Raw genomic sequence first — 13795 nt, 5'->3', positions numbered from 1 at the left:
GCCTAACTGCTAAGCTGTCACCAGGCCTTACTGACGGCGATCTCTGCACAACAGCACATCCAGCAACCTGAGCCCAGGGCCCATCCTGGGCTCCTCCTGGTGCAGCGATGTCTGTGGGTGAGAATTCATTTTCATACAAGGGAACGACGCGGCCCCGCGCCCCATCGGTCTGGACTGAGCTCTCCTCCCTCATTCCCTCACGGTTACCACAGCTCGCAGGCGGCCTTCAGAACACAGAGTAGCAGAGACACGGTCTCAAACACTGTACTAGGGAACAGTCAAGTCAGATGGAGCCCTGCTTTTTACATTGTCATGCTGAGGTTTAGCAAAAACTAAACTTACTCCTCACAATTTTATCTGTTTGTTATGACCACAAATACAGAGAAGTCAAAGGGAAGTGGATGTGATCACGCGCCCTCTGTAAAGGTGACAGTCACAGTTTCTTCACAGTAAAGCAGCTTCGTGCTAATTTTGCTGCTAACGTTGCTTGGCTCCGCGATAAGTTTTCCTCTCTCAAAAGGAAAGCCGCAGCAGCTGGCAGCCAACGTGCTTTTGGCATCGACTGAATTCTACAAACTATTTGCTAAGGGAGGTTTTCAATCAGTTGGCTGGATTTCACCGAGGCCCCTGCAGAATGGGCTCTTGTATCACAGGGATACTGCAATACAGTAAAAAGAGGTAAGATAAAAAGTGTTAGATTATTAACACATCTTCCTGAACAGATGGCAAGCCATATGCCCCAAAAGAATTAAGGAAAAATCTGTTTTAACAATTTACACTTTTATTTCATTTGATCTTCAGCTTCCTGTTTTGAGGGGGATTATATGCAATCCATTGGCAATCCCAGCATCATGGTCTTTACCCATATAGCTCTACTCAGGTGACAACAGACAAAACATCTAGATTTCTGGATGAAGATCTGTCTCTGTGATGAGCACAGTTATATGTGTACATATAGGCATCGCAGTGTTTACACTTGGCCTCTGGGCTGCCAGTCCTGCTAACCCATTAGGTCACTGCTATGGGTTGGCACAATATCCACATGCTGCTGTTGGACAGAAGTCTGCAATAGGCTGCAGAGAACTCAGTTGGCCATGGAACCAAGACACAAAGCAAACATAAACCAACAGGTAATTGACAGGTAATTGATATATATATATATATATATATATATATATATAATATACTATATAATAATATATATATATACTATATATATGTAGTTTAGCAACTTCAGTAGTGTCCTGATGGACGGAACTGAGTGCACTCTCAGCAAGTTTGCTGATGATATGAAACTAGGAGAAGGAGCTGATAACACCAAAGGGTTGTGCTGCCATTCAGAGGAACCTCAAAAGATTGGAGAAATGAGCAGAGAGGAACCTCAAGGAGTGCAGCAAAGGGAAGTGCAAAGTCCTGCCCCTGGGGAAGGGGCAGTCGGTCCCAATGCACCAGGACAGGCCAGGGACTGGCTGGCTGGAGGGCAGCTTTGCAGAGAAGGACTGGGGTCCTGGGGAACTAACTGAACAAGTCAGCAAGGTACCTTTAGGGCAGATGGTCAACAGTCTCCTGGAATGTGCTAGGAAAAGTTTTGCTACGAGGACAACTTCTGTTCAGCAGTGGTGAGGCCACGTACCAAATGCTGTGTCCAGCTGTGGCACACTGAAAAAGTCCAGCAAAGGGCCAAAGAAGATTAAAGGAGTGGGGGTATTTGTTATATGAGAAAGATTGAGACACATGGGACTGTTAAATGTGGAGAAGAGAAGGCTCTGGGGGATTTTATCAATGTGCATAGATATCTGATCAGGGAGAGTAAAGAATCACAGAATCATAGAATCCTTCAGGTTGGAAGGGACCTTTAGAAATCTAGTCCAACCCTGCCCCTGCACATGCAAGAACTGAGTGAAGTGTATGAGTCTTCTTCTTTGACCCACCCACAAACACCAAAAGCTGCTTGCAAACAGAATTCACTAATTGAAACAAAACAAAAACAGAACAAAAACTCTGTGAAACACCAAGCTAGAAGATAATATTCCTAAGTGGCCTGAATTATTAAATTTATAGCTCTCATCCATTTAGTCAACTTGTCATCTACAGAAACTTGCGTCCACCTACTGCGCATATATAAAGTGATTCAAACAGCAAACACATAAAACCAATGTTTCCCAGACACTTAAAACTGGGAAAAGGTATTTGGTTAAAAATCATCTACTGGTTGTATAAATGAAGATTATTTCTTTTTTCCTGCTGTGCTGTTTACTGCTGTGTGTCTGCCACTGATTATATAGAATACTAACATATGTGGCTTTTGTAAATTAAACAAAATTTAATTTAATATGAATTGCACATCAAATTATAAACTTAACACCCTCTTCATTCTCAAGCATTTTGCAAAAAAGAAAGAATAGTATTATATTCTATGTTTACATATTTAATAATTCAGGCTGTAAACATTTTATTAGAACAAATAACTCCAGTATCCACCTCAGCCAGTTTAGGGCAAACAAATTGTGAAGAATGAATATAGCACAGTGCTGAAATAATGAAGCGAAGATAGGAGTTCTTGCAAGGTCATGATGAGAGAGAACAGAGTATCTGTTATCTACAGAATATCCATCATGTGGAATCGAATTAGATGCACCTAATTTTCACTTTGTCAAACTTATTTCATATTCAGGTTGAAGACCAGCATGCTACCTAGGAGAGCAACTCTTCACAAGGTAGGTATTACATCTTCATTTGACAGGTTTGGGGTCAGGTAGGTCAAATCAATACTTTCGAGATCTGTCCATGGTCAAAAATGGACAAGAAAGAATCACATGATATATGAGTCTGACACTTGGGGAAAAGAACTCATTTAAAATGAGGAATTATGATAAGAAAAGACAAATGGATTTCGCTTACAATAAAGGGAACAATTGTATTTCAAGAACACATTAGAAATATCATACAGACTAACTCAGTTTGATGTAAGAAAGTGAAATTCCACTTATCACAGCTTCAAGCAGGACTCCATTTTGATCAATATGCCAAATCACAGATGGGAAAACACCTAGCCATTTGTTTGTATGGTTTAGTGTGAAAGACTCAAAAAAAAAAAAAAAAAAAAAAAGAAAGCTAACTATTTTCAGATATTTGGAAAGTTCCACAGACACAGAAGGCAAAATAATAATTATAAATGTCAGCCTCCGTAGAGGAACATAAAATAATTAGGAATATACAGGCAGGTAGCACTTTTCTAGCCACTCATTTCTGTTACCTGACAAAAAGACATGGAAACATATTATTGAATAGTGGATATTCCATGCACTTGGAAACATGCTACTGTGCATGGCCTCCCGGGAAGCAGGCTGCTTTCTCCGAACAGTTCAACGTTCCTAGCTTCATTCTAAGGACAGGTTTTTACAACACGTAGGGAGCATTTAGGTCTCTTCTACCTTTTCCTTTAGAATTAGCATTTCCATGTTTCGTACAGAGCAAATGGCAGAAGAGGTCTGCAGCAGAACTTTGCAGGAACCTGATCTACTTTTCCTCCAGTTTGGGACTGCTTGTCTCTTGGGATTTGGTTTGGACTCACTTCTACCAAACACATTTGCTGGTATGCACAGGACAATTCTTTCTTTTAAAACTCCTTTCTTTCCTACTTGCATACAACAACGATTCTTACCAGTAACCTTCAGTTCCGTTGTTCTTCGGATAAGCTTGCCTTCAAACTTCAGTTCACAGGTATAATTTCCTCCATCTTCTTCCTGAACCTCTTGTATTAAGAGAGTATTTCCCTTCTGAATTACAATGCTTCTCCACATTTTTGGCTTACATTCCTGCAGAAAAATATCAAATGCCAAAATTACGCAGCTTGTACAGCAAAAAGCAGTGCTGTTTGTTCTGATTTTCGGCACTATACACAAGTAAACAACAATCTCAAAATATTTTGCAATGTATCTTGCAATTCAGACACCATGGAGATCTAAAACTAGAACTATTTGAAGACGTTGCATATAAAATTAAACAGAAATGTTTTTAAGGTACAAGAACTCCCCTTGTATCACATGTGCCATGTTTCATATGCGGTTCCCTGAAGCACTGGTGAAGTATCTTCTATTTTGCATGATGAACAATTGCCAAGATGTTTATTTTACTTTAGGACATATCATTAAAATGCACCTTCTGTTTGAAGGAAGTATAGAAAATGTCTGTTAAAAATTAGCCTGAAGGTAAATGTTACATAGTTTCAGGCTAGAACCATTTGCCAACAGAAAAAGAAAAAAACAGGAAGAATAACAGTAGTTTTGTGAGCAGGAGAATTCAGGAAGCCTGGTTTCCTCCAGTCCTGGCTCTCCTCATTGGCTCCTCTGGTACCTGATGAGGTGTGAGCTTGGATTCATTGTGGGGTGCTTTGCAGCATCCCGCTCCCAAGTGGGTCCTTTCTCTGACTCTGTGTATGGTAGCGATGGCCTGCAGTGCTCTCACTTCCCCAGGCAGACTCCAGCTGTTATTTAGCAAATGTGGGATTATACTTGTGAAGTACAGTTCTACTGGAACAACTTTTGAAGCTGCTTGACAGCCATTAAGCGGGTGACTCGGTGAACCCTGAGCGCAAGAGCCTCTCCCCGCCGCCACATTGGGAACCCCTGTGGGCAGAGCAGCCCCTGGCCCGGGCTTGGACACTTTGTGAATACTCCGGCATAGGAATATGGGCACAATGTGATCTCTGTCTCCTCAAAATTGTTCTTAAGGACAATGTATGTATTGCCTCTCAATAACTTCAACATCAAGCCTGTTCAATCTGCAAAGAAAATTGTGATTTCTCTCAAAAAGTGCGCACAGCTAACAATTCTGCAGGCTCTGGCTAGTTCTGCTGCCCAGAGCCCACACAGCGACACAATTATGGGCCAAAGAACCTTTGAATGCTGCTCTATTCCCTCTCCCGGGGTGGCAGCACAGAAAAAGCTCTTGGATTGCAAGTAACAACCTTGCACCAGCTACCGCAGGCTCAGCGACTTCAGAGATTCACGTAAAAAGCCAGCCCATCCCTACATCCAATTTTCTGTTCTTGTCTGCAACAGCAGACAAACACAATAGAACAAACAAAATAGAACAAAGTCCTCTTAAAAAACAACCACACAAGAAAGCATGTGATTCGGGTAGATATTCTGCAAGAGAGCAAGTGATCGTAATGGAACAAATGGATTTTTTTCCACAATGTCAGTGGCTCAATTAAATTATAATAATATGGAAGAAAAAAGATGGGATGACGACCTTTGGTATAGCTGTAAGGAAGTCATAATTAGGTCTTACACCTGAACTTGAGTTAATATTGACGGAAGAGAAAAACAGAAACTAAATCCTTGTCTGCTGTGCTGAAAGGAATCACAGCTTATTTTTGTTACTACACTAAACTAACAGGGCTCGAGAGCTGGAAAATGCCATTATGCCCCTTCTGATTTGCACTCAATTCTTAGTTCTGTTCAAAGGTGAGATGTTACTGCATCAACCACCTACTTGGAGTAACTGAATCCAGGCAAAGACTGTGATGTTACTCTATTGAATCTTTATTTAGAAGGAAGAAAATGCCCAAAATACACAAAGCAAGTATATTTCTGACGTGCATCCTTTCAGTACAGCACTGGAAGATCCTATATGCTACCACCTTTATATGTGGTATTTATTTTGTAAACTATGGGAGTGAAGAGATTAGAAATCCTCACTTTTATATGGTTTATATTTTATATTCTACTTGTTTGCAATAAGGAGGTCAAAATCCTTACCTCTCTGGAGATAAATGATTTAGCACAAAAACAAGGCTTGTGCATAGTGCAGTTTTCTAGTGAGGAATGGCTCTATGGGAACTGCTATGTCACTGACTTCCCAATTGTTTCTTTTCTTGCCCACTTAAAACAGTTCGTATTAAAAATGATTTATAAGTCTATGTCTCTCTCAGATTTTAGCTAATTCTTTCCCCTATTGACTACATAGACTTTCAAAAAACATGCTGAAAATGCCCATTTAATTCTGCTTGTTTTTTCAGACTAGTTCAGCCTATAAACCAAAAGCCAAGAAGAAGGAAGAATCACAGCTATTTTTATTTTAAGCAACAAAAAGATTTTCTTACCAGAGGTCTGCTAATTTCTGTAAACCAGTAAGTGCCAGGGGATATGATGGCTGCTCATTGAGCCTCTGCTTTTGCACCATGTTCAGCTGATGGGAGAATCTGAAAGTTTCCTTTTACTAGTCTATTCTCCTCAGACATCTTAAATAGTTCTTTTATTTTTTCCCAATAACTGGGTTGTTCATTATGATGCTTTTTTTTCTCTTCCTTGACATTTTAAGTGGCAGCACCTCAGCAACTCTAGTTTTTGTAGGGTTGATAACAACTACCTGTCCTTCACCTGCCATTCTGACAGCTTTCACAGCCCTTCCTTCAACCCAGTAATAGCAAAGAGGTGGTGGAGATGGATTAAGGCTCTGCTTTCTAGATGTAATACACGTTTTTTCCCCACTGCCAGTTGATTTTTCATGAAACTGCTCTTACTCTTAAATCCTGTTCATTCAATCTTGCCTTGACACATACATTTATTCCAAAAAAACTCCTTATTCTTCTTGTCAAAACACTTCTAACAGCCCTAATGGATCTGCGTGAACAATAATAATGACATTAATTGTGGAAATCTTTAAAACCAGGTATTTCATACAGTATAATTCTAGCTAGGAGTGAAATCCACACTACCGTTAAAACAAATCCTGATAGCAAATGTTTTATCACTACCTATTGGGTGTGCATGTAGAAATCTATTCATGCCTCATTATTTTAAGAGCATGTTTAACTTGCAGCTAACTTGCTCTAAATAGAGGCAATTATTGGTGCTGATTCGTTAATCCCTGCGCACAGAGAGCTCTTCCGAGCGGGCTGAGCTCGCGCGCTGCTGGCGTTAACGCGTCGCGCGATGGCAGCTCCTTGGCCCCAGGTCCTAATTCCCAGGTATCAGGGCACTGGCAGGGTCTCTCATGGCCACAAGGAGACTCTTTGCAGAATTATAAAGCAAGAAGCTCATGGACTTCCTCATATTTATTTGTCTACTATCCTATTTTGGACGACTTATGCTGTCCTACTGGATGTTCACTAAATATCCAGTGCTACAAAAAGCAACTGCCCTCCAAATGCCTCCGCAGCAGATCTGCTCGGGAAGACACCTCCATGTCCGGGGCACTGGAGAACTGAGGATCCCGGGTGCTGCAGGGAACGAGCTCGGGGCACCTCCGAAGCCAGGGCATCACCACACACCAGTCATCACCAGCTGGGACCTGTCTTTGATAATCGCCCCGCACAGAACAATCTTAAATGCTGCAGTGTGGTTTCTAGGGGTTACCATGCTATTCATCGTATTATTTTGAAATTCAAGTAATTATTTAAAACAAACTTCTACTTTTTTTTATAGCGATGAATATCTAATAACAGTTAGTACAGTAATAAGCTTCAGAGTATTTTTGAAAACCCCTTTCCAGGAAGGGGTTTCTAGGGATAACCCAGCACATATAACTCTTGCATGACATTAATATTGACACTTCAAATTACTGAGCTTCCTGACTCAAGTCTGATAACACAGGTGCTATCTAGAAACTGAACTGATAGCTCTTTATCATTAATTAGGAATAAGGAGGTATATGTAGTAGGTTATTCCATTAACATCTCTTTTTAGTATCAAACCAGACTAAAGGTTGTCGACTTTGACTGACTTGCAGTTATCATTAAATGACAGCATCCGTGCTGCTCAATTCCAGCATGACCATGACAGCTGTCACACTCCAGGCTGGTGCCACACAGCCTGTGCGGGGAACCCAGATAACGTGTGGGTTTGGGCAACAAAGACCTTTTCTTTCCCATTTCTGGTCAGCACGAGGCATCACTGATTTGGGGTTGTACACACATTTTCCTTAGACTGATTTCTACTCTGTGACAGCTGAAGATTACTCCTGACATTATTTTTGCAGCATACTCTTGCAGGATGAGATCTTCAGTGCTGTGCTGTCCTGTAATGCATGGACAGATACGGCAAGAAACAGTGTAATCTCAGTTCCTTCTCTTTTGAGATTTCAGAATTAACAAAATACATGTATTTTATGCATGAACAGCACTGAAGATATCCATCCATATGCTGAGAGAAGCATCTTTAATGGCTAAAAGAAAAGCCTCTTTTATCTAACAGTGAGTTATGGCACATTTTTTTTAGTATAAAGTAGAACATGTGAGACCTCAGTAAAAAAATATAAATAGATAATAACTTCTAAAATTGTCCTTTTCTGATGCATCCTGCTCAAGAGTAAAAATTCTGTAGCTCTGCACTTTTTTTTTAATTGAAAATAACCATTTTCAAATAATATTATCGAGGTTGCCCAATAAAGACCTCAAAAGGATTTAACTGCTCTGCTCATTATTCCCCTTATTACCTGAACTCATCCTCATGGATTTCCTTATTCCAGCAATCTTCCAGCATCTTACATCTATCTTCCAAAAACCCTATGAAGCTCTTTCCCTTGCCCCAACATTTGCTGTTCCCTCCAATTCTCATCTTTTTATCCCCCTCCATCATCTCCTCCTACCTCCTCATACACTGAGGCTTTCCAAACATCAGACTCTAGTTCAGATCCAGGGAACTAGTAAAGTTTGCCGAGACCTTCCTATGGTCTTGGTACCTAACATCTTGCCTCACATCCTGCATTTTAACCGCTCTCCTAGCCCCTTGGGGAGCCAGGGTAACCATTACCTCTCTGCCCAAAGTGCTGCCCAAAGTGGTGTGCGGTACCACAGAGGCTTTGGTGAAGGTACAGCCAGCACAGTTACTGCTGAGTAATAAAAGTACCTAACAGACCTCATCAAAAATTAACAGACCTCAGTAAAAATACTCAATGAGCCTCAGCAAAAGTAAATGCTTCTGTGTAATTAGTCAGCAGACGTTGGCAAAAAAAATAGCAGATCTTGCTGAAATTGCCCAGTGGACTTCATAAAAAACTAACTGGGAAGCCCTATTGAGCTTGGTGGAGTTGAGCAGCTTCAGCTCTGTTTTAGGTGCCTGCCTGTGTTTCTACGTGGTACGAGGTAAGCAGACACCCCACCAAGGTGGAAACTGGTGCAGAAGCACTGTGATGTGTGAACATGGTTAGAGGAATCACATACCCTGCATCAGTTAGAACAACCTCACTGACAGGCATTTCTGTTGGTCAATGACTATGCTGGACAATTCTGCCTGTTCTTTGGGTTTCTTCTCCAATCCTGGGAGAGCAGCCTCCACAGCAGTTACAAACAGCTCAAGGCTCAGAAAAAGCCATTTCCAAGCTTCTGACTGAAAGCACCGGCAGCTTTTTACTGTTTTGGCACAATAGCGATGACAGATCAACAGTTACCTTGTACCACACCACGTCCGGCTCTTGACTGGCTGTTTTGTAATCCTCGATATCAGGACAGGAGATTGTCTTTCTCTTAGTGACTTCTGATTTTTCCAGGTATCTGATCTTGCTGTTGTAGCAAAGCCCAGACTCATTCTCAGCTACCGTCAAGGACATGGACACCTTCATGCAATAGGTTGAGTTTCTGCAGGGACAGAAGGATGTTTCCAGTTATCTTACTTCTTTTCTACCATATTTCTTTCAGCACCATAAGTTTCTTCATTACACTCTCATCCTCACGAACACTTTGGGGACACATTCAAATCCTGTCACATTGCGCATTTCCAGCACCGAGCGAGTATTAGAAGATGGAAAGACTCATTCCTGTGTTAGTGTGAAGAGCCCTGTAGCAAGGATGCTGGCAAGGGATCTAACTCAGCGTGGCAGCTCTTACCAGCTCCTACATGCACAAACACCTATTGCCACCTCAAACGTGTAGGCCAGGATCTATCAATTCCTCACAGTCCTGCTTCCTCTACGTGGTGGAGCCTCTCCTCTCCCTCCCGCTCGCCCACCTTCGGGAGATGGCACTGCAGCACGTTCTGCTTCATGACTGAGAAGGCGGCTTAGAAAGAATTCCTCCCCCAAAGGCAATGCCAAACGCACTCCTACAGCACGCAGTATGCAGGAAGTCAGGCTGTGCAGTTACACTGACACATTTGGGCCTTAAATACCTGAAAAATATAATCCTTTCTCTCTTAAAACCACTATGCATTCTATCACCAAAGAATCCTGATAGGGTTAATCTAGAAGACTGTATTGTGAGCAGTGTATCTGTCCCAAGCCAGATTTTCTTAGGGTATCTTATGGTATTTTTCAGTATCAGAGTAGAATAAATATAACCAACCCAGCTTCTATGTTTCATAATCATGAAAATAGGCTTAAATTAAAATCTGAGGAAATTTTAATGTAATCCTCAGAGACTCACATCTCTAACGGAGTTACCAGAAACAGAATAAATGCTCAAAATTATATTAGTCATGGTGTTATTGTAAAGAATTTACACTTTGCACAGGACTGTTGCAACTCAAACTGTCAGCTCCTGGCCTTCATCAGGTGCCGTGACAAGTGACAGCATAACAAAACTCCTCCTCCCATCGTGCATCATTTGTCATTTTAATTGACTGTGCCAAAAAAAAGCCTGAGCAAAAGCGACCTGCTGGGTGGTTTCCCCCATCGAAGCGCGTTGAGGCAAGCTCTTGCAGAAGGATTACCACTTTGCTGTGCTCCTTCCACAGCGGCTCTGTTGCAATTAGCTTTAGCTGAGCTAAGATTGTGCCACTGCTGGCAAGAATTGCCCCATGCACCTGGAAAAGGATCTGCCAGTCAAACATAGACACTAATGACACTGGGCTCTCACTCCCTCCAATTAGGCTTGTGACAATGACTCTAATTGAAAAAAAAAAAATCCGACATACTCCCTAACAAACCTTTCTGATACATCATTTCAGCAACAACTTGTCACCCTGTCAAGGGAGCGTAGTTAGGAAGAAAATAAAAAGGTCTGTTGGGACACTTCATCAAGACTCTAAGCTTCATGTTAAACAAATGCTGACAAAACACGGCACAAATGGCTTCTTGTCAAACATGAGCCATGAGCACATATTTGCAGAAGGGAAGGTAAGGAGGCTTCTGAGGAAACCTCCAATTTTCAGCATCATCAGCATTACAAATTCAACAGAACTGCTCAAAACACCAGGTTCCTGATGCAGGTCCTGACACAGCCTTCTGCAGTGTTACTATTACTCACATTTTTAAAAGAAAAACTGAAGCAAAGAGAGATGGAAGGAGAGTGGGACCGGCAGAGCTGAGGTCACCTTCCGAGCTTCAGATTAGCACTAGCTCAACTCTTCTGCCTTCCCACCATCCACGCGAACACCACATGCTGCCTCAGTGGATACTGCAGGAAAGACGGCATTTGCCACAGATGCCTCCTTCCCACTCCCTCCTGTTCCAAGTGTCACATGTACATTAATGTAACAAAAAAAAAAAAAAAAATCAACAGATGATATTTTCCTTGTTCCCCATTTTAAATGGGAAGAAATCTCTTTGCACTCCGCTATGGACTGCTTCAGTTGAGAGCCTATAAAAAAGTTGAATCTTCACTAACTGCATAAATCACATTCTTGCGCCTGAAACAAAAGTACCTTGGACTATAAAAGTCATTTTAGGGGGCCTTCCAAAAATATTTATGTGATTTTAGGGAATACAAGTCAACTCTACTTACTTTTGGAATTCATACCCTCTTTTTGTAGGAAGAAAGAAAACATATTTGGAAAATGTCAATGCTTAGTAATAGAGCACCAAAAATCCACAAAACTCAGATAAAATTGCTCTGCATAGTCGATAGTGCTCTGCAATTACTATTTATTAACTTTCCTGAATGACTACGGGTATTGCTGAGTGCAAACCAGGTCATATGTGCTCAGTCCCAATGATCCCGGCCGACCACAAATAACGCCTTTGAATAGCTGTCCATTACTCGGTGTTATTTAATAGCACTGTATTTTCTGCTAACAATCTTGCATTATTTAGATTGTATTTTGAACAGTGCTGGAGGCCGGTTCTATTTAAAATGCTTCCTGGAACCACATCCTAAAAATGTCGTACTCTTTTCATTAGTTACAATTAGAATTGAGTAGAATTGAGAAAACTAAGTGCCTTGTGAGCACCATCACTTTGTTCACGCTCCATAACTGGGACAATAAATCCATTCAGGCTCATGATAAAGGAAGTCCTCACGAAGCCAACAGCAAGAGGCTTGAAAGGTTTCTGAATGCTTCTTCAACAGCCACTCGTGTTAGCTTTGCTGCTAGTAATCCCAAAAGCGTAACTTGTGCAATCGCATGAAATCTACGCTCTGAAGCCACTGCCTTCCTTTAATCCACTCAGTTACCTTTCAGCCACATGTAAAATGGTTAAAGCGGTTTGGTCAACCTCACTTGTTCTCAGCTTTGAAGCAGGAACCTGGGAGCCTCTGGGTACAGAAGACTTGAGCCATTCCTCTCTGCATTGAGCCACAGTATTCAGCATGGGGTTCATCAGCCCTCTGCACAGCTGATGACTCTGGTCAGAGACTCCCACGGCTACTGCCTTTCAGTTGAGATGATGTGGAACAGGGCTTTGTAAAAAGATACATACTCCCTGTGTTTCAAACAGATGATTGCCATGGTATTTGCCTTATGTTCATCAGGCCTTGCATTCCAGGGTATTTGAGTTCCACCACTCACCTCCTTAATGGAGAGATCCCCATGTTCTTTTTACTTGGGGATTTCTAGATGAAACAATGAATTTTCCTACACAACAAGAAACTTGTAATTTGAACTGGAATTTGGAGAAACATATGCCTTGGTTTCACCAATGCATGGGAAAGGGCCCCCTCTCTTCTCTCACGAGACCTGTGGCACAAGGGCATCTCTGGAAGACAACAGCTTGAGCTAGAAGCCAGGAAGGAGATTGCGGAGCAGCCACCAGCCACCACTGCGTCCTCTAAACCCATGGAAGCAGACAGGAAAATCACAGCACAGGCCACCTCGCAGGTCTCTGTGTCAGACTCATCTCTGGAGGCCCTTGGGAGCCCACACAGCTGCTGCACTAGGACTCATCCATTCCTCCTTTCCAACGGCTTTCAGGAGCTCCATGTCTTCAAGGGCTCCCCTCGATGAGCTCCATTTGAATTGCTTGCGGAAAGGGTCCTCTTGCTTTTTGGTAAGGATAGATGGACTGGCCAGCAAGAATCCTTCATTTCCTTGGCCTATTCCCCAGAATTCTAAAATGGAGGCACTGGGTTTGTTTTCAATGTACGGTCACAGGGGAGGTCAGTGCTCCCCCCAGCAGTTTGGAGACGGGCAGGAGAGGGTCTTCATGACCATGAGGGAGGCTGGAACACACAAAGAACAACCAGACCAACCAAGCCAAGCAACTAGGACTTGCTATCAGAGGTTACCATCAGAGCTGAGGAGGGAAATGAACAGAAAGGAAATATTTCCAGGTAGATGGGGAAAATGCTCAAGGTCTGTGATAGCAATTGCAAGATCACTGGAACAGGAAAGAGGAACTGCACGTAAACGGGCAGTACTGGTGACTGGTGACAAACCAAGAGCTGGCAGACTGCAGACAGGCTACATGTAAAGCAAACAAGCCCATGAGTTTGAAAGTTTGTCTTTTAATTGTTTTTCTTTTCTAAAAGGGTTCCAAAACATTCATTCCCTTTAAGAGGTAGCAGTGATCATATGGAGAATGGGAGAACAGAATCACTCTGCATTTCAGAAAAAAAAATTACTCTTACATTTTCACACTGAAACTAAGATTTGTAATTCCCCCTTTCAAGGGACTAGTGCAAAACTGGGCCTCCTCT

At 42.0% G+C, this 13795-nt stretch overlaps 1 protein-coding gene across 1 annotated transcript in view; it reads right to left on the bottom strand.

The window, feature by feature from the left end:
• The window catches only part of IL1RAPL2 (interleukin 1 receptor accessory protein like 2), a 305871-nt gene that overhangs the window by 128974 nt on the left and 163102 nt on the right, over positions 1-13795 (bottom strand). The window contains exons 3-4 of the mRNA XM_088527440.1: positions 9397-9583; positions 3665-3818 (exon numbers count right to left, since the gene is read on the bottom strand). Coding sequence (XP_088383566.1) covers positions 3665-3818; positions 9397-9583 — 341 coding nt within the window. The remainder of the gene's footprint in view (positions 1-3664; positions 3819-9396; positions 9584-13795) is intronic.

The sequence above is a fragment of the Tinamus guttatus genome, unplaced genomic scaffold (assembly GCF_059628265.1).
Source record: "Tinamus guttatus ecotype Peru unplaced genomic scaffold, ASM5962826v1 Tinamus_guttatus_pri_ptg000287l, whole genome shotgun sequence".
Taxonomy (NCBI): Eukaryota; Metazoa; Chordata; class Aves; order Tinamiformes; family Tinamidae; genus Tinamus; species Tinamus guttatus.
This window is presented reverse-complemented; position numbering and strand designations above follow the sequence as displayed.